The 20,379-nt window shown below is 33.6% G+C and overlaps 1 protein-coding gene across 1 annotated transcript; it reads right to left on the reverse strand.

Annotated features, from left to right (window-relative positions):
- Positions 1 to 585: 585 nt before the first annotated feature.
- LOC112022228 (uncharacterized protein At4g06744) lies at positions 586 to 2,145 on the reverse strand. Its single transcript, XM_024054803.2, has one exon. The coding sequence runs from the start codon at positions 2,131 to 2,133 to the stop codon at positions 808 to 810; it is 1,326 nt and encodes a 441-aa protein (XP_023910571.2). The 5' UTR covers positions 2,134 to 2,145; the 3' UTR covers positions 586 to 807.
- Between the last annotated feature and the right edge of the window lie 18,234 nt (positions 2,146 to 20,379).

Consider the following 20,379-nt stretch of genomic DNA (forward strand, 5'->3'; position numbering starts at 1 on the left):
TGTCCAGTGAACGATGAATTATGAAATATTATATTCTACCGAACCCAATATAAACAACTTGCATTAATCACTATAGTGCTGAACAAGGGAATAAAGATATTCTGTCTAATTCTTTGCATTCCATTTTAATAAGCTCTTATGAAGTAACAAAAAAAAAAAAAAAACACATGATATACTGTATTTGATAAAGTATAAAATGGAACACAAGATTTTAATTTTTGAATGAAAACATTGAGACTAAAAATTTAAACAAAAAGGAGTGTCTTACTTTATGCTTCATCAATTGTAGTATGTGATGTTTGATTTTTGGTCATTTTAAATTTTGATTAAGTTAAAAAGGAAGAAAAAATAATATTGTGTTAGGATTGATGGAACTCTCTCAGGATTTAAGTTGGTATGGGTCAATAAACACATGCACATACAAGACCCTTTTTTTGTTCATTAAAAAAAACATATATATAGTGGATTATTGGTTGAATTTTTATAAATTAAAAAAAAAAATATATATATATATATATAGATTAAAAAAAGATCTTCGTTTTATTTTCGAATAAAGAAGTTAACACACCAAACAAATGCGAACATGTTACCCTTGCAATTTACAAAGGCACAATGTACCGAATTTCACCCAAAAAAAAAAAAAAGGACCATTTTACACACACAAGGACTAATTACACCATTTTACAAACATTGACGCTGAATATAGCCATAACAAACAAAGCAAATGATCAACTCGGAAAATCTTATTCTATCAGAGAGTTCACAACCCGAGGCACTACTATATATACATATATACCTTCTCCAACATCAATGGTGAGGCTTCGTGAGGGCACTGTAGGTCACGGGTGAAGGTGGAGTCATTTCATCAATTGTAGGAAAAACCTCGTCTTCTTCTTCTTCCAAAGAGTTACTAGTAGTACCAATCTTACAAGGAACAATACTGAAAGTACTCTCTCTTGGGCAGCTTCTTCTCTGCGTAGTAAAGAAACGGTTACACTCAGCTGCAGATTTCTGCTCTCGAAGCCCAGAAATACAATTCTTCCTTACATCAAGTCTGGCTTTACTTATCAATTTCCTACACAAAGGCCCTACTTCTGTGAAGAAATTGTAAGATAATGAAAAATTGTACCCATTTTTTAACCCGCATAATGATTCTGGAATAGTCCCGTAAAACTGATTATGAGCCAAATTGAGTAACTCCATCTTAAACAAACACCCAAATGATTGTGGAATTGGACCCGTCAATAAATTCCCACCAACATCAAAGACTCTGGCTTTTTGTAAGTACCCAATTTCATAAGGCAAACAACCGCTCAACCTGTTGTTCAAGAAGAGTACTTCAAGCAGGGTGTTCCAAGCTTGGCCAATACTATGTGGGATTTCACCAGTGAAATTGTTGTTGGCAAGTGTGAGATACAAAGCTGGTGTATTACCTAACGTAGCTGGAATTGTCTGATTGAACCCGTTGTTGTTAACAAACAGCACGTTTGTGTCAAGGTCGAATAATCGACGTGGGACTATCCCAGCATAAGTGTTGAACCTAAGGTCCACAAATGTTAAATTCGTGGCACCAAGTATAAAAGCTGGAAATTGACCAAGGAATTTGTTGTTACTCAAATCCAGCTCGTATAGATAACGTAATTGTTTCAGGTTTTTATTAATAGGTCCACTAAAGTTGTTAGAATTGGCATGGAAGATAGCAATGTCCGGCAAATTTCGAATAAAGCGATAAAAATTCAAGAAAGTACCACCAAATCTTGCACCAGTAAAGGTAATGCGAGCGAGCCCAGTGATGTTCAAGTCGGGGACAGTGTCACAAAAGAACCCTTTGAAAAGGCAATAGTTGTTTCCAACCCAAGTGCAAGTATAGTTTTGTGGGTCATAGGTGATGTTTCTTTTGAGTTCTTTGGTGATGAATAGAATTCTGGCTCTATTGGACAAGGGTCCAGGATCTGTTTTGTTGCGACGAGGCATGAGATGAAGTCCTGGTGGGTATAGTGGTGGTCGCGGGCGGGTACGATGGATCGCAGGGTTAGGATGAGGTGGTAGAGGACATCCAGCAGGTTGGGCAAGGCCATGCAGAGAATTGGAACATAGGAAAAATAAGGCTGAAATAAGTGTCCGGAACATCATTGCGTGAGTGAACAAAGAAGAAGGTTTTGTGCAAACATGCGAAGTAGCTAGCTGTAGTTCACCACTTCTTTATAGTACCATATGTATCTTAGTGCGTACGCATTGGCAATTGTATATGGCATATGTTAGTGTATTTTACCATTAATGCACAAAAAACCCACTTCATCCGGTCTTCTAAACTTTAACTTGTAAACTTTTTTACAATACTGCTACAGTATCATCTTACTTTTATGACAGTACTGTAACATCTTGCATAAGTATTATATTATTCTCTCTCTCTCTCTCTCTCTCTCTCTCTCTCTTAGCCACTCAGTTATCTTCTTCCTTTTTTTTCCCCTCTGATTCTCTCTTAATTTCTTCATCTCAGTTCTCACTCCCTTTCTGATTCTCTCTCGTTCAAAGCTTGCCACCAGAGCTAGGTCGCTGGGTCGACGATCGATGGCGGTGACGTGGGGTGGTCTCGATGGTGGCGGCGTGGGTTTGGGGTGGCCTGTGATGGTGGGTTAATATGATAGGTTTGTATCGGTGAGTTTGTATCTGATGGGTTTTTTTTTTTTTTTTTAATAAGTCCAGCAATTATATATAAACAGAAACATGAATATATATATATATATATATATGTATGTATATGTATATATCGGTGGGTTTGTATCTGATGGGTTTGTATCGGTAAGAGTTTGTATTCAATAGGGTGGTCTAGGTTAATGGGTTTGTATCTAATGGTGGGTCTGTATCTGATGGGTTTTTTCATGGTGGTGGTGGTGGTGGGGGTATTCTTGTGGCAGAGGGGGTGGTGATGGGTGGCTGAAAGAGAGGGACAATGAGAAAGAGATAAACATTGATGGAGGAGAAGGGTGGGAGAGAGATTGGATTAATATTAATTTATTGGGTAGTTATATTATTTTAATGAGTTGAATAGAAAAATAAAAGTTGAGATATTGGGAGTGTTGTAAAATGGTATAGTATAAATGATAAAGTAAGTTTTGAGATTGTAAAATAGAATAGTTTGAAGATTTTGGATACAAATAGCGAGGGTGGGGTGGCGTGTGTTTAAAATAATTACAGGATCCTATGATTTCTATTAACTGTAATAATAATTAATAACAATGCAGTAGAAACTTTCTTTACAACATTTGTCATAATTGTTTCTATACACTAGCTATCATTTTTGTTATTATTTGATGACATGTGTGATGAGTTTAATCCGTGAATTCACTTTTTCTTTATTATTTGTAATTGTACGTGCTAAAGATATATTGCGGTAAGAGTTATTAACACAAAAATTGTGTTTATATATTTTCTCTTTTTTTAATTAGTGATATAATCTGTTGTGAGTGGTGGACACAAAAATAATGGATTCATTTAAAAATTGTACACCAGTACTCATAATTCGGACGGAGGCATTAATTCTATGGCATTGGAGGGCAATGGTCCCCCCAAATTCTTAAAAATTTTGGTCACTCATAATTGCACACTTAAACAATAAATGCATGAATACATGTAATGAATTCAACTCGTGTGACATGTATCATATTTACATGCATGAAGACAGGTAATGAATTTAACTTATGAAATGTATTATCTTGCCATTAGATGTCTAGATAAGTAATTAACGTTAACAGTTTTTTTTTAATGGAATATTAATGTTAACAGTTGTCAACTTTTTATATCATTACACGAAGTTTCAATCCTCTTGAAAAAAATTATTGACTCTGTCCCTCTTTTATAGTGTATGTCAGAGTACATATGTTCTTATACTCAACTCTCTTTATTGTCAGTGTCTTCAAGAGCATTTATGTTTTAGGTCTTAAAAGTTTATTCATTTAAGAGCAACTACATCAGTTTTTACAAATTTTTTGTCTATTTTTCAAAAAAAGATTTACTTTTTCTATTTTATATATCTACTTTTACAAAACACCCACATCAGTTTATCTATTCTACACATTTATTCAATAAAATATTCATTCTTTTTACATTTTTTATTACTTCTTTCCCTCTGGAACAAACTCACAAACTCATCTTCTCCGTCAAGCCACACCCACACCCAGCCAGCCACCCCTCAACAAAATCCTTCAACAAAATCCGTCGAGCCACACCCACACCAATCCTTCAACAAAATCACCCACACCCAGCCAGCCACCATCTTCTCTGTCGAGCTACAAACTCAACACAAACCCAAAATCACCCACACCCAGCCACTGGCCACCATCAACGATCAAATAGAACAAACCCGTTAGAATCACCGGCGTTCACTAAGTCAAGGCCTTGGATCACCGAATCATGGTCCGCCAAGAAAGCCGATCGTTTTCATGTGATCAGAGACGAGAGAGGCTGATCGGAATCATGGTCCGTCAAAATCACCACTATATTTGATCGGAGAGGCTGATCGGCTTTGAGAGAGAGTTGATCAGTGAGAGTGAGGTGAGAAAGGAAATGAGAAAAAGAGAGTGAGGTGAGTCAGAGGTAGAGAGAGGAGAGGAAAAATAAAATAAAATAAAAAAGTCATTTACACGGTGAACAATAACCGTGCATATATGCACGGTTACTGTTCATTTACACAGCCATGGTGTATATTTGCACATTTTTAGACTTATGTGGGTATTTTTTGGGTTGGAATGTGTAAAATTGGCACTTTTTTCTATTTTAGAAAATTATAGGTGAGCTAACGTGGTTGCTAAGCATTCCATTGATTCAAGATGTCTATAATTTGATTTACAATCATTTCGGTCATGTCACTTGTTTTTTTAATCCAATTAAGATAGTTATCTACACCTCTTTTTTAGTAATAGTTGTCCACACTTAAATAGTCAGTACAAGGTTGAATTTTTTTTTTTTTGGGGATGAACAAGAATTTTATTCACAAAACAAAGACAAAATTACAAAGAGGAAACAAGAGCCTCATCTTTAATGATAAACTCAAAATAGGGAGGGCCAAAACCAACATCAAAAGATCCAAAAACATTGTTCAAAAAGGACCACTTAGCTAGAGAGTGAGCTGCTTTATTTGCCCCCCTAGGGATCCAAATAACATGATAGCCAGGGATAAGCGAAATCAGGTTGAGAATTTCACTGCAAATACCTTTAATTCTCTAGGGAACCTTTTTGCAAAAAGGTGCTAGTGCATCGACATAGTCTTTGGAGTCACTCTCCACGATCATAGCAGCTGCTTCAAGTCTTTTTGCTAAGCTTAAGGCCCATTTAATGGCTTCTGCCTCTGCCTGGAGAGGGAGGCTGGTATATACTCTCGTAGCACAAGCAAATACCACTTCCCCTTTCTAATCTCTAGCAACAACTACAATGGGGGAGCCACCATCCTTGAAAGTAGCATCAACATTTATCTTGATTGAATTTCTCTAGGGGGTTTCTTCCACCTTTGTACTAGTTTCGGCAATTGGAAGCCCAAATGGATTGCCATGGACCTTTTGTGCTCAACTCTGGTCTTATCAATTTTCTGGCAGAGCTCAAGAGGATTAGTTTCTTGGCCTTCAAAGATAGCTTGGTTTCTAGCTCTCCAAATGGCTTCACAAATAATAGCCCCAAATAATAAGAATTCACCCCTCTTGATTCCCTCAATATTGACTATATCATAGATTTTATTGGTTCTTAAATAATATAAGAGCTAGGAACAGAGCTCAGATTTTTAGTTAGTAAGGCCAATGATAGGTGGTTTGAGGTTGTTTAAACTGATTTGTGATGTTTGGGTTAATATGTGGAAGGGGGGCAAAATTTTGGAAAATAGCGGGTGTCAAGTTTTTTTTTTTTTTAGGCCTAATTCAAATTAGGCCATAATATATCTTTAAAATAAATAATAATAATAAAAAAACTGTTGCTTGGACTCCATCCCTAATTAATGAGAGTACGTATATGTAAAGAACCATATAAATATAAGACTTACAATTTTAAATTGAGCGGAAGAAGAGAAAACCTAAAAGTTTATGCCATTCATGTATTGTGGAGAGTAGAAGAACTCCTGTCCAGGCCTTAAGCCCAATAATGGACTGGGTCTCGAGAGCGAACTGGGCTAAGCTTGTATGCTTGAAGGAAGCCCCAGAGGGTAACGAGCTGTGAGAAAAAGGAAACTAAACCACCGCCCACACCCAAGGAAGGAAAACACCACGAGAAAACAGTTCCCGTGGAGAAGGTGAGGGACAAACCTTACTTGAAGCAAGGTGCATGGATGATCCACATGTAGCTCCCAGACAATGCCCAGGATTGCGGGAAACTTCCTAAACATGCAAGAGAGTTGAAGATTTTTACTTCTACATCAATTTGGGAGCCTTTACCTAACCTCTGCCACATTAATACATCTGAGACAGCCTGAACAAATAAAATATCCCCCAGAAGATAGAGCTCAAGGATAAGGGGGGGAGGAAACCGATAAAGTAAGGAAAAATATCCCTGAGTGTTTAGCTGCCAACAGGACAGCTGTAGGGATAAGAATGAGAAGTGTGCCTATAAATAAGGAGGAAGAAGCATAATTGAAGAGGTTCTTTTTTTGGTTCTGATTTGAAAAAAGAAGTCAGACAACCTAGGAGAAAGAGAGAGAATGTATAACACCATAGGGACAAGTGAGGAACCAGGATGTAATACTTGTAATATCATGGTAACATGTATTTTGTCTATGAAATCAATTGTTTGAGCTTCCCATTGTAGAGTGTTTATTCCCAGTTGTTCAATTATAAATAGATTGTGTGAAACTTGTTAGCTGTAATCCATAGAGGTCCACAGAGACCAGTTTTTGTCCGCCCACATGTATAATATAAATAATGGTTGTCCGTTGAAGATATCTTATATATCTAAATTTGATGCACACCCATTACACACACTAATATAATTTATAATTTTAAGGCTAATCTAAGGTTACCAACTACATATCCATACATTGGGTTGTAACAACTTATATAGTAAATATATATATTTATATGAATGGTTTTTTTGTTGTGAAAGCTTACGGTCAGGTCATATTGATTCTTACTTTTAGTTCTTTCCTTTCTCTTTATCACTCTTAGCAATTAAGAAACTTAAATTATATAAAATCTAATATATAAAAAGAACTTGAATCTTAAGCAATTTTGATTATAAATAGACCTTTTTAGACTTTTATTTTGATTAGAAAAATTTGATTGATGTAATATCACGAGAGTTTGTGTTAGATGACATTGATCTATCATATTCGCGATTTACTATAGTTGAACATTATGTATAGGTTGAAGATTCTCTAGGTAATGCATGAATATAACCTAGTTTGTCTTCAATCAGGTCAGCTTAATTCTTTTGATTTCTACTGCTTTATGAAAATCAATATTATGATCTGTCTTTCTTATTCTTTATTTTTGAATTTTTGGTTGCAAATTGTGTTAGACGATCACAAATCATCCATTTATAATCTCTAGAATCTCCACCTTGTGCTACCCTTCACAGTCGAATATGGAGTGTGCCTGCCCTGCAAGGCATAAGAAAGTTTGTGAACATTAAATTAAACAATTTTTGTACTTCGTAGTAGAAACCACTTCTTAAAAAACATTAATCTTATTGTTAATCTCACATTTGCTGATTGTTGTGTATATTTTAAAACTTAAGAGGATCAATAATGTCTTATCAATCAATGAAACCTGGTGAAAAGATGACATGACCATTTCATTTCATTCAATGATAAGTGTGATGCAAATCAAATATCTATCATACAAAAACAAAAAGCACATAGAAATTTCATTTCATTACCATTTTCTTTTTTTCTGAGCGCCATTTAAAACTGGTCAATTTTATAAAAACCCTCCGACTTGTTTGGTTGTATTCATTCTTTTTGTTAGGAATTCAACCGAAATTCACAAAACGTGAGAAATAAAAAAAAATAGAGAAAACCCTAATCAAGGAAAAATACAAAGTGCAGCTACAATGTTTTTTTTCTCTCTCTCTCTAAAACATGACAAGACAAAACCCTAATCACCAAAAACGGCTTTTATATCCTACACATAGGATTCACAATGGGCTACAAAATAGGCCAAAAAAAATTTTATCGACCCAAGCCCCTGCTCCATGGACTAAGTCTCAGAAAATCTCTTATTAAAAAACCACACAACATTATTCGGGTCGAGTCGGGTTGTCAACCGGATCAAACATAAACTAGGCTCCACAAAGCCCAACAAATCCCCCATTTGGAGACTAGTTCAATCACCAACATCAGCCACTATCCTCCAAAAGCAATCCCTCGTTCCTGCAACTCACCCTCATGTCCTTAAGCTAGAAGGCCAACTGAAGCTGCACACAGCTTCAGCTTCTCAATAATGACACCCTTAGTCAACATGTCTGCCAGGTTCTTAGATCCACAAATCTTCTCAAGTATTACCAGCTTATCTTCAACAAGGTACCGGATAAAGTGGTATTTTGTCTATATATGTTTCGACTTTGAATGAAAAGCCGAATTTTTAGCAAGAAAAATTGCACTCTGACTTGCTTCTTACCCAATTCATCTAAGAAACCATGTAGCCAAATCATCTCCTTTCTAGTTTCAGTTGCTACAACATACTCAGCTTTTGTAGTAGACAAAGTAACAATCTTTTGTAGATTTGAAGCCCATCATATAGCTGTACCACCCAGAGTAAAAATAAACCCAATAGTACTCTTTCTACTATCAATATCACTAGCAAAATCAGCATCTACATAACCCTACAGTTTCAAACTTGCACCTATGAAGCAAAGACATGTATCTGATGAACCCTTCAGATATCTCAGAATCCACTTGACTGCCTCCCAATGCTGCTTTCCAGGCCTACTCATGAATCTGCTCACAACTTCCACTACATGTGCAATATCTGGCATTGTACACACCATAGCATACATCAAACTGACAGTAGCTGAGGCATAGGGCACCTTGCTCATATGGTCCATTTCTTCTTCTGTCTTCGATGACTGTTCTTTGCTTAGTTTGAAATCACTACCCAAGGGTGTGCTCACTGGTTTAGCTTCATTCATGTTGAATCTGCTAAGAACTTTCTTCACATATTCTGACTGTGAAAGCTTCAATGTACCATTAGTCTTGTCTCTAATGATTCTCATACCAAGGATTTGCTTTGCAGCTCCCAAATCCTTCATTACAAACTGTTTTGACAATTGCTTCTTCAAATTATTAATCTCCTCAATACTATACCCTGCAATGAGCATATCATCTACATACAACAGTAAAATGATATAAAAATTGTCAAAGAATTTAACATATCAACAATAATCAGCTTCACATCTCTTGAACCCAATTTTATGCATAAAACTGTCAAATTTCTTGTACCACAGTCTAGGAGCTTGTTTTAGGCCACAAGCTTTTTCTCAGTTTGCAGACTAGATTCTCTTGTCCCTGAACAATGAACCTTTCTGGCTGAATCATGTAAAGGTCTTCCTCCAAGTCACCATAAAGGAATGCCATCTTCACATTTAACTACTCAAGATATAAATTTTCTACAGCCACCATTCCCAGTACAAGTCTAATTGTTGACATCTTCACAACTGGAGAAAATATCTCTGTGTAATCAATGCCTTCCTTCTACTGGAACCCTTTAACAACTAATCTGGTCTTGTAACGTTTGCTACCATCATGCTCATTCTTTATTCTGTATACCCACTTGTTATGCAAAGCCTTCTTTCCTGCTGTCAATTCAGTCAGTTCCCATTTTGATTCCCCAACAAGGAATCCATCTTATCCTTCATGGCTAACTCCCACTTGCTTGAATTCTCATCTTGCAAGGCTTCATCATAACACTTTGGCTCACCACCATCAGTCAACAAGAGATAATTTAAAGCAAATGAATAACGCTGTGGAGGTCTAATGTTCCTGGAAGATTTGTAGACTTCAGCTACATGTATAGTCTGATCTACCTGTGAATTTACATTCTCCTTATCTTTTTCACCCCTTTTTTGGACAGTACTTTCAGTCAATTCATCTAAGTTGACAAACTCAGACTTCTTTTGATCTATCTCTGTAACATCTGACACTACAGTTGACTTGTCCTTATACATAGTCTGTTCATTAAATATCATATTTCTACTTCTGATGATTTTCCTGTTTTGTTCATCCCAAAACCTATAGCCAAATTTCTCATCACCATAGCCAATGAAAAAACATATTTTAGACTTTGCATCAAGTTTACTACGAGCATCAGAATCAATATGAACATAGGAAACACAACCAAAAACTTTTAAATGTGAAAACTTTATCTCTTTATCGCTCCAAACCTCCTCAGGAAATCTAAACTCCATAGGAACTGATGGTTCTCGGTTTATCAAGTAAGTTGTAGTGCTAACAACATCAGTCCAGAAAGTTTTTGGTAGTCCAGCATGCAACCTCATACTCTTAGCACACTCATTGAGAGTTCTGTTCATGCACTTAGCCACACCATTCTGCTGTAGTGTCCCAGGAATGGTCTTCTCCATCCTAATTCCTTATGCAGCACAATACTCACTGAACCCTCCATCTATGTACTCTCCTCAATTATCTGACCTCAAACATTTTACTTTCAAACATGTTTTTGTCTCAACCATGGTCTTCCACTTCTTAAAAGTTTCAAATACATCAGATTTATTTTTCAGAAAATAAACTCATACCTTTCTGCTTAAATCATCAATGAAAGTGATGTAGTACCTTGAATCTCCAAGAGATGCAACCGGAGAAGGGCCCCACAAATCAGTGTGTTTTAACTCCAAATTTTCAGCCTTCGGTGTCCTGCCAATTTTCAAGAAGCTCACCATTTTCTACTTTCCTAAGATGCAACTTTCACACATGTCAAAATCAATGGACTTCAATTCTAGTAGTTTCCCTTTTGACAGCAGCATCTTCATCCCTTTCTCACTCGTGTGACCAAGTTTGCAGTGCCATAGGCTTGTATCAGTACTTGCTTCAGCAACTACAATTGTGTCTCTTNAAAAAAAGCAGTGCAAGTGGTAGACCAAAATTCCCACCAATAACTACCTGTCTCATAGAAGTTTTTGTAAAATTATTGTCAGCCTTTTACATTAATCATGATAGATAACAATGATTTGAGTTGGATGCTGACATATATCCTCCCTCGTCAACAAAGGTGTATTGCACTTTAGAATTTGTTTCCTCCCTTAGAAAAAGGTCGCTAATGGGGCACCAAACATAATATTAATTGTCATAAAAAATTTCTAAGGTCTTGATTGGGAGAAAGACAAAGCGAAGAAAATTTAATATATTAATTTTTGTGCAAATCAGAAAGTGTGATACTTGAATCAAGATGCTAATAAGACAACCAAAAGAAAATTCTCCTCAACTTTTTTCCCACTTTTCTATTTGTTCACAGCTTTTGTGAGGGTAATACTTAGGTAGGCTTTCACAAAGTAGGTGGGCCTCATGGTGAGACCCACATGTGGGGTCCACCCACTTTGGGAGAGCTCGGAGCACTGCTTCGAGACTATCTAAATTTTCTCACTTTTGTGATTGTCCCCTGATCAAATTCATGATTTGACGGTGGTGCAATCCACTAATAATGTCACTCTCAAGTTGAAAACAAACCTGGCTTAGGTAAAATAAATTACAAATTTTTTAATAAGAAATGTTAACTGGCACCATAAAATACTTGTTAAGAATGAATTATTATGGGGTTCAACTAATAAAAATTGGTATGAATTAATGAGGAGAATGAAAATACAACTGAAGTAACAAGTAGAACTCAAAAATTAGTTTTATTGGCTCTGCATTCTATAAAACTAATAAAAAATTCGACATAAAGTAAAAGGATTTGACATAAAACTATATATTTCTTACGGCGCCGGTTAACATCACCGATTAACTAATAATGACAATGCCATTACACAAAAGTCTCGGCACAGTTAAATTTTAAAGCACCCAACACATGGGCTGGAGGAGTAAGCATAAGAAATGAAATATAGTCCATTATTGAGAATACAAATCCTCCAACAACTTTACTACCTTCTTTTTTCTTTGTGTATTTTTTTTTCCTTCTAGTTTATGTTCCACCAATTACAACTTACTATGTATTTATTGAACTTTCCTTATAAATTAGTCAAAGTTTAAAGTGGAAAAAAATAAACTTGCTACAAGTTGTAATTGGTAAAACATAAAGTAGAATACAAAAAGTGGTACAGAAGATTTGTATTTCATTATTGAATGCGGCCCCTTTTTGCAAGAATATATGCGGCCCCTTTTTGTAATGCTCAAACCTCCCTAATAATTTGGCACATGGACCCATCCACGATTGATCTTAAAAGTGTGTTAATAGTATTTGCTTGGTTTAATATACTGTCATATGTTAATATGCTAATATAATAAAAGTTTGGTTTAGTAGTTGTGATTGTGTTAAATAGATATTTTGTTTAATTGCCAAGTGATTGTATCAAATTGTATCAACTTATTATATAGAAACAACATTTTAATTGTTCTTATCAATTTTTCCTCTATTGCTTTATCCATTCTTTAGATAGATAGTTATCAAAACAAAAAATTCTTTGGATAGATACTAAAACTTAATTATTGTTATAAATTTCATTGAAAAAAAAAAAAAAAAGGTAAAATAGATTTTGGAGCAAGTGGCATAGTCCTGCGCAAAGGGTGTGTACTGTGTACAAGTAAAAGTATAATTTTTTTTTTTTTAAAAAAGGTAGATGTATAATTAATAAATAAATAAGAAAAGGGGAGGAATTGATAGACATCTACACCTACATGCTGTTCAGATAGATAAAGGATGAATTTTTTATTTTATTTTTATTTTTTATTAAAGAAAATTTTGAAACTTTCATTAGTGAATGAAAAAAATATAAATCCAAGGATAATATATTGCACAAAAAAAAAGGACAATCCTCAATCCAATAACTATGAGAAACTACATTTTTGTAGTGCCTTGCGCCAATTCGTGTGCAGCCTTATCCTTTCCCGTTTGGTGTGACAAATACCCCATGATCTGAATCCATATATTAAAAGGAAAGAAATCCTAATTATAAGGTTATAAGGGTACGCACAAGAGGCTTCAATTTGTATTTCTTTTCATACGGTTCTCATTGAACTTTTAGGGGTTTCCTTTTATTTTTATCAATTTTACAATATTTTTATTTTGTATCCGTTGAATTTCTGTTCTTTTGTTTTATTTTGTTTGTATTAATTTTTTTAGTAAAAATATTAGTTTGATTGCTGAGAAAATATATAAGAAATTGAGCCTTTCATGTCTCAAATTAACTAAGAAAATAAAGTTCGGATCCAAACACAATGAAACTGCAAGATATAAAGTCAAATTTCCTCCTTTTCTAGGGTTTTCTTTTCTTCATAACAAAAAGAGCCAATGCTAAATTGTTTTTTAATATATAAGTTTATATAGTTTAACAAGTTCTATGAAATAATTGAGGTAACTCTCGCATTACAAAGGAATTTGTCTATACTTTCATATTGTATAATGTGTATCATATATATATATATATATTTTGAGATAATGTGTATCATATTATTGATTACAGTTAAATTGTTTATACGTATCTTTCTTTGTTGGATTTGTCAAAATGATTTGCTCCAACTAATTTAGCCATTTGGAATTGTTAGTTACTTAGTTGCCATTAAACCCATGATGCTTCGTGCTAAGAACCAAGTTACTATTTTAGCTGCAATTTCTTCTTTTTTAAAAAGAAAAAAGTGAATAATCTTAGTGTTCCTAATTTCTATACATGGTGTATATGGCTATGGCCGGCATTGAAACATTGTAGTGTGTGTATATATATGTGTGTGTGTTTTCAATTGTTTTTTGTTATTATGAATCCCATGATGATGGCCATGCCATTTTATAATAAGAAATAACCACCATATCAATATTTTCTTTTTACCAAATTGCCTTCAAATTTCTATAATTCTTAAGATATTGATTTATATTTCCATTCAATAGCTATCCAAATGTACCATATATGCCTTTTGTGTTGTGTAGAATTAGTGAATTACTACCCCAAGAGTTAAAATATCCTTCACAAGTTAGAAAATTTTAATTTAATTAAATTTTAAAAATATTTTAAATTAAGTTGTGCATTGGGGTATTTGTCACACCAAACGGGAAAGGATAAGGCTGCACACGAATTGGCGCAAGGCACTACAAAAATGTAGTTTCTCATAGTTATTGGATTGAGGATTGTCCTTTTTTTTTGTGCAATATATTATCCTTGGATTTATATTTTTTTCATTCACTAATGAAAGTTTCAAAATTTTCTTTAATAAAAAATAAAAATAAAATAAAAAATTCATCCTTTATCTATCTGAACAGCATGTAGGTGTAGATGTCTATCAATTCCTCCCCTTTTCTTATTTATTTATTAATTATACATCTACCTTTTTTAAAAAAAAAAAAATTATACTTTTACTTGTACACAGTACACACCCTTTGCGCAGGACTATGCCACTTGCTCCAAAATCTATTTTACCTTTTTTTTTTTTTTTTCAATGAAATTTATAACAATAATTAAGTTTTAGTATCTATCCAAAGAATTTTTTGTTTTGATAACTATCTATCTAAAGAATGGATAAAGCAATAGAGGAAAAATTGATAAGAACAATTAAAATGTTGTTTCTATATAATAAGTTGATACAATTTGATACAATCACTTGGCAATTAAACAAAATATCTATTTAACACAATCACAACTACTAAACCAAACTTTTATTATATTAGCATATTAACATATGACAGTATATTAAACCAAGCAAATACTATTAACACACTTTTAAGATCAATCGTGGATGGGTCCATGTGCCAAATTATTAGGGAGGTTTGAGCATTACAAAAAGGGGCCGCATATATTCTTGCAAAAAGGGGCCGCGTTCAATAATGAAATACAAATCTTCTGTACCACTTTTTGTATTCTACTTTATATTTTACCAATTACAACTTGTAGCAAGTTTATTTTTTTCCACTTTAAACTTTGACTAATTTATAAGGAAAGTTCAATAAATACATAGTAAGTTGTAATTGGTGGAACATAAACTAGAAGGAAAAAAAAATACACAAAGAAAAAAGAAGGTAGTAAAGTTGTTAGAGGATTTGTATTCCCAATAATGGACTATATTTCATTTCTTATGTTTACTCCTCCAGCTCATGTGTTGGGTGCTTTAAAATTTAACTGTGCCGAGACTTTTGTGTAATGGCATTGTCATTATTAGTTAATCGGTGATGTTAACCGGCGCCGTAAGAAATATATAGTTGGGTAAAATATCATTTTCGTCCCTAAACTATCACAAAAGTTTGTTTTTCGTCCCTAAACTTTCAAAAGTTCGTTTTTCATCCCTAAACTATCACAAAAGTTCGTTTTTCGTCCCTAAACTTTCAAAAGTTCGTTTTTCGTCCCTAAACTTTTCCAAATATATTGATTTTCGTCCCTTCATGGCTTGATGAGTGCTGATGTGGGAGGGACGAAAATCAATACATTTGGAAAAGTTTAGGGACGAAAAACGAACTTTTGAAAGTTTAGGGACGAAAAACGAACTTTTGAAAGTTTAGGGACGAAAAACGAACTTTTGTGATAGTTTAGGGACGAAAAACGAACTTTTGAAAATTTAGGAACGAAAAACGAACTTTTGTGATAATTTAGGGACGAAAATGATATTTTACCCTATATAGTTTTATGTCAAATCCTTTTACTTTATGTCAAATTTTTTATTAGTTTTATAGGATGCAGAGCCAATAAAACTAATTTTTGAGTTCTACTTGTTACTTCAGTTGTATTTTCATTCTCCTCATTAATTCATACCAATTTTTATTAGTTGAACCCCATAATAATTCATTCTTAACAAGTATTTTATGGTGCCAGTTAACATTTCTTATTAAAAAATTTGTAATTTATTTTACCTAAGCCAGGTTTGTTTTCAACTTGAGAGTGACATTATTAGTGGATTGCACCACCGTCAAATCATGAATTTGATCGGGGGACAATCACAAAAGTGAGAAAACTTAGATAGTCTCGGAGCAGTGCTCCGAGCTCTCCCAAAGTGGGTGGACCCCACATGTGGGTCTCACCATGAGGCCCACCTACTTTGTGAAAGCCTACCTAAGTATTACCCCCACAAAAGCTGTGAACAAATAGAAAAGTGGGAAAAAAGTTGAGGAGAATTTTCTTTTGGTTGTCTTATTAGCATCTTGATTCAAGTATCACACTTTCTGATTTGCACAAAAATTAATATATTAAATTTTCTTCGCTTTGTCTTTCTCCCAATCAAGACCTTAGAAATTTTTTATGACAATTAATATTATGTTTGGTGCCCCATTAGCGACCTTTTTCTAAGGGAGGAAACAAATTCTAAAGTGCAATACACCTTTGTTGACGAGGGAGGATATATGTCAGCATCCAACTCAAATCATTGTTATCTATCATGATTAATGTAAAAGGCTGACAATAATTTTACAAAAACTTCTCTGAGACAGGTAGTTATTGGTGGGAATTTTGGTCTACCACTTGCACTGCTTTTTTTCTCATTAATAATTATTAATTACATAAAATTTGTTGTAAAATTATTATAAAAATGTTATGGACGTGGTATTCCTCTTTTATGAACTTAACGAGAAATAACTCTAACAATATTTAGTATTTTGTTTGGCAAGAAAATTGGAGACATAAATGTAAGAATATCAAAAAGTAGAAAGAAATAAAAAAAATTATTTTTCATGATATATACTTGATATAAAAGATTATAAAACAAAGTGAGTGAATGAGAAATGAATAAGATTTTATCTTCTTTGATAGAAAAAGAAGGATTTGATCATTTGCGTAAAGAAAAAAGAAATATCAGAATATATGTACAATTATGAAATTAAATAAAAAAATTTATGAATATATTTATTTCATCTATTCATTGAATCTTTTTTTCTAATATTTTCTTTGAAAAATTATAGCTCCAATGCTTCTTCTTGGTTAAAATTATATTTATTATTTTAAATAAATTAAGCAGCCATTTAAAAAAAATTATATTTCAATTTATTTACACATTTGTAATTGTATGAAAATCCTTGTTGTATCAATTTTATGTAGATAATGGTGCCAAAACAAACAAAAATAACAATCATAATTATAATTTAACTTTAAGAGGCCAAATGGTATTTTTCATTCATTACTCTAGTCGAAGTCATTTTGCTTCCAGACTTGCACTGTTCATCTAATTCAAAATGTCTAGGGTTACCATTTTTTTTTCCACAAAAGTTTTCATAACACTAAGGTGGGGAATTGTAAATATTATATATATATATATATATATATATGTATAGCATTACTCATTATTATTGGACAAATGGGAGCTTGTGGTTCCAAGATGATAACCTCTTTCTTTCTTTCTTTTTTTCTTTTCCACTCTAGACCATCATTCCTATTATTATTCTTCTTCTACGTGTTTTTTATTTTTTATACAACAGGTTTGACGAAGAATTTAAACCATAATTCTTCTCATAAAAGATTAATATTATGCTATTAAGTTATAGGATTCTTGACAATCCTATTCTTTTACGCCCTTGGTGCCTTTTGTATACTTGCCATTCTCCTCCCTACCTAATAGTCAGTAAAACATGAGTTTCACTCATCTAATTTTCAATATATATTGTTTTCTATTTATAATCAAAATGCATACCCATTATTGAAAAATTAAATCAGTTTAAATGCGCAATGTCATCAAATTAGGTTATAGGTGTGTTTAGTGTTTACCAGGTTTAAATTTAATCTCAAAAGTGACCCGTGAATAAGCACCAATGGAAAGAAATAGTAATACACTATGTCTTTTGAATAATTTAATATTATGTGTAATAGTTGTAGGTAATATCCATTTCACATGGGGTGAATTTCACAAGTATGTGACCTACCTAATGTCTAAAAGATTTTGTATGTAAGCTATTGATAGGCTACAAAGTGTCGGAAGTGTTGGGTTAAAATAGATTGACCCCGGTTAATTAATTCAATCACTCAAATTGATTAATCGATCAAATTACATACAAATCATGGAGACACCAACAAATCACCAAATAACTAAAATGTAACGGAAAATAAATAACACGGTTATTTGTTGACAAAAAGGAAAAACCTCTCGCAAGGCAAAAATCTTACCAAATGAATTTAAGGTCACCACTCCTAAGAATCCACTAATCAATAATCAAGCGGTTACAAATATGAGGAATCTTACTACTACCTTGGTCTATTCCAAAATACCAACCTACAGTTGAAACTTTGCTTTAATACCTAAGTGAACTTGATCTTGTAGCAGACTTCTTTCCTTTGTTACACAAATCTCCAATCTATGACTAACTCATTTGCACAGATCCCAGTACGTGACTAACTCCAGCAACTTGATTAATTGTTGTTGACTACAAAGTTTTTCACTTCATAAACGATGAAGATCACGAAGCACTTGGTTACAAAACCCTAAGGCGCACAAAACGCAGTAGCTTCTCACAGAGTATATGAGTTCTAGGTCTCTATTTCCATACTTGATGACTTTTAAAATAATTCTTATATATGACTAGGGTTGTAAGAAGAGAAACCCAAATAATTCAAGTCATTATGAGCCGAATTTCAAATATGAGATTTCTAAAATCGTAAGTTTTTTATAGATCAAGTTTTTGTCGAGCTTGTCCATTAATCCTTAATAACAACTTGTGTCAAGCTTTAATGAAACAATTTTTCTTCACTTATTTCTTGAATCAACCTTCGTGTCTTTAATGATAACACTTGATATGTTTGAAAAGTCATACTTCTTGATATAGTAAACTCAACTTAGATCTACCCAATTACAAGTAAAATGCATTTTGACAAAGAATTAGCCAATTACATAGAAAATATGACCCTAACAAAAAGGAAGCTACATGATACTCAAGAGTCAAGACACCACTTGAACAGTTGACTGTAAATTAGCATGAGAAAAGTGATGTAGAAGGAAGAGCATCCACACCATTGCTTCTAAAATACAAAAAAGTAACAAAATTTACACAATTTTTTCTCAAAACTACCGACATCAGTGAGTTAAAAATGTGTATATTTACACATTTGTTATTGTGTAAATATACACGGTTACTATAGTTGTGTATAATAATACTTATGTATTTTTTTATCTCTCCTCTATCAGACTACTTCTCTTCCCCAACATCCACAACAACGTAGTAGTAGAACACAGAAGAAGGAAGAAGAAGAAGATAACCAGCCAACCACCAACCTAACACCACCACCACCGCAACCTAGCACCACCCAACCAACACCAACACAAACCATTTGAATAGTTGATAATCCACCACAAAGTTGACCCAAAATCAACAGAAAATTAAACCAAAATCAACACAAGCAATTAGAAAACTCAACTCAAAATCAATCAAAACTCACCGGGAAACCCAACTAAATAACAATTCAAACCCACTAGGAAACCTAACTCAAAATCAATTCAAACCCACCGGAAAACCCATATCAAAACCAAACCTTACAGATAACCCACGTGAAAAACCCAATGGAGCTGAATCTACCACTTGATCTGCTGCTGCCCAATCTAACCGCTATTGCTGTCGGATCTTCCACTATTGCTGCCGCCAAATCTTCCACTGCTACTACAGCTACCAGATTTGCTGCCATGTGTGAAAGTTTGGGTTTGGGATATGAGAGAGGAAGAGAGTTGAGGGAGGACTAAAAGAGACTTGGAATTGATATTCTAGAGAGAGACGGTTCAAATGAAAGAGAGAAAAATATAAATGAAATAGATAGATATTAATAAATAGTAATATAAAAAAGAATAAATGATACTATTTAAATAGAATAGATTGTAAAATAGATAAATTGATGTGGGTGTTTTTGAAAATTGGTAATGTAAAATAGAAAAAGTAGGTTCTTATTGTAAAGTAGACGGAAAAATTTAGCCGAATTGATGCAAATGCTCTAACAGTCAATAGACGATAACCATCAATGTACAACAGTGCAAGCATAAATAAGAATTTACTCAAAAAAAAAAGTTATATAAATTAGGCCATGATGTTCAATACAAAGGACACACACCAAACATCTTAGACTCGCTCACTTGCATAATTACTTTCTATTGGAATAGTTTCCCTATAATCTCCTTTATTTTTCAGTAAAATCTATCCCCAACATGTATTATCTTTATTTAGTTTGAGATCTTCATTCCTTTATTTAATTTCCTGTTCAAATCAATTGAAGTTTTTTACTATAATTCTATTCCTTGTCAAAGTTATATCCTGGTTCGATTTAAATTAAGACACAATTCGTATATATTTTAACTGA

This window comes from Quercus suber, unplaced genomic scaffold (assembly GCF_002906115.3).
Source record: "Quercus suber isolate HL8 unplaced genomic scaffold, Cork oak 2.0 scaffold_151, whole genome shotgun sequence".
In the NCBI taxonomy this organism is placed as follows: Eukaryota; Viridiplantae; Streptophyta; class Magnoliopsida; order Fagales; family Fagaceae; genus Quercus; species Quercus suber.

Excerpts from the sequence above, each read along its gene's own strand:
- LOC112022228 (XM_024054803.2), bottom strand. The coding sequence starts at position 2,133 with ATGATGTTCCGGACACTTATTTCAGCCTTATTTTTCCTATGTTCCAAT.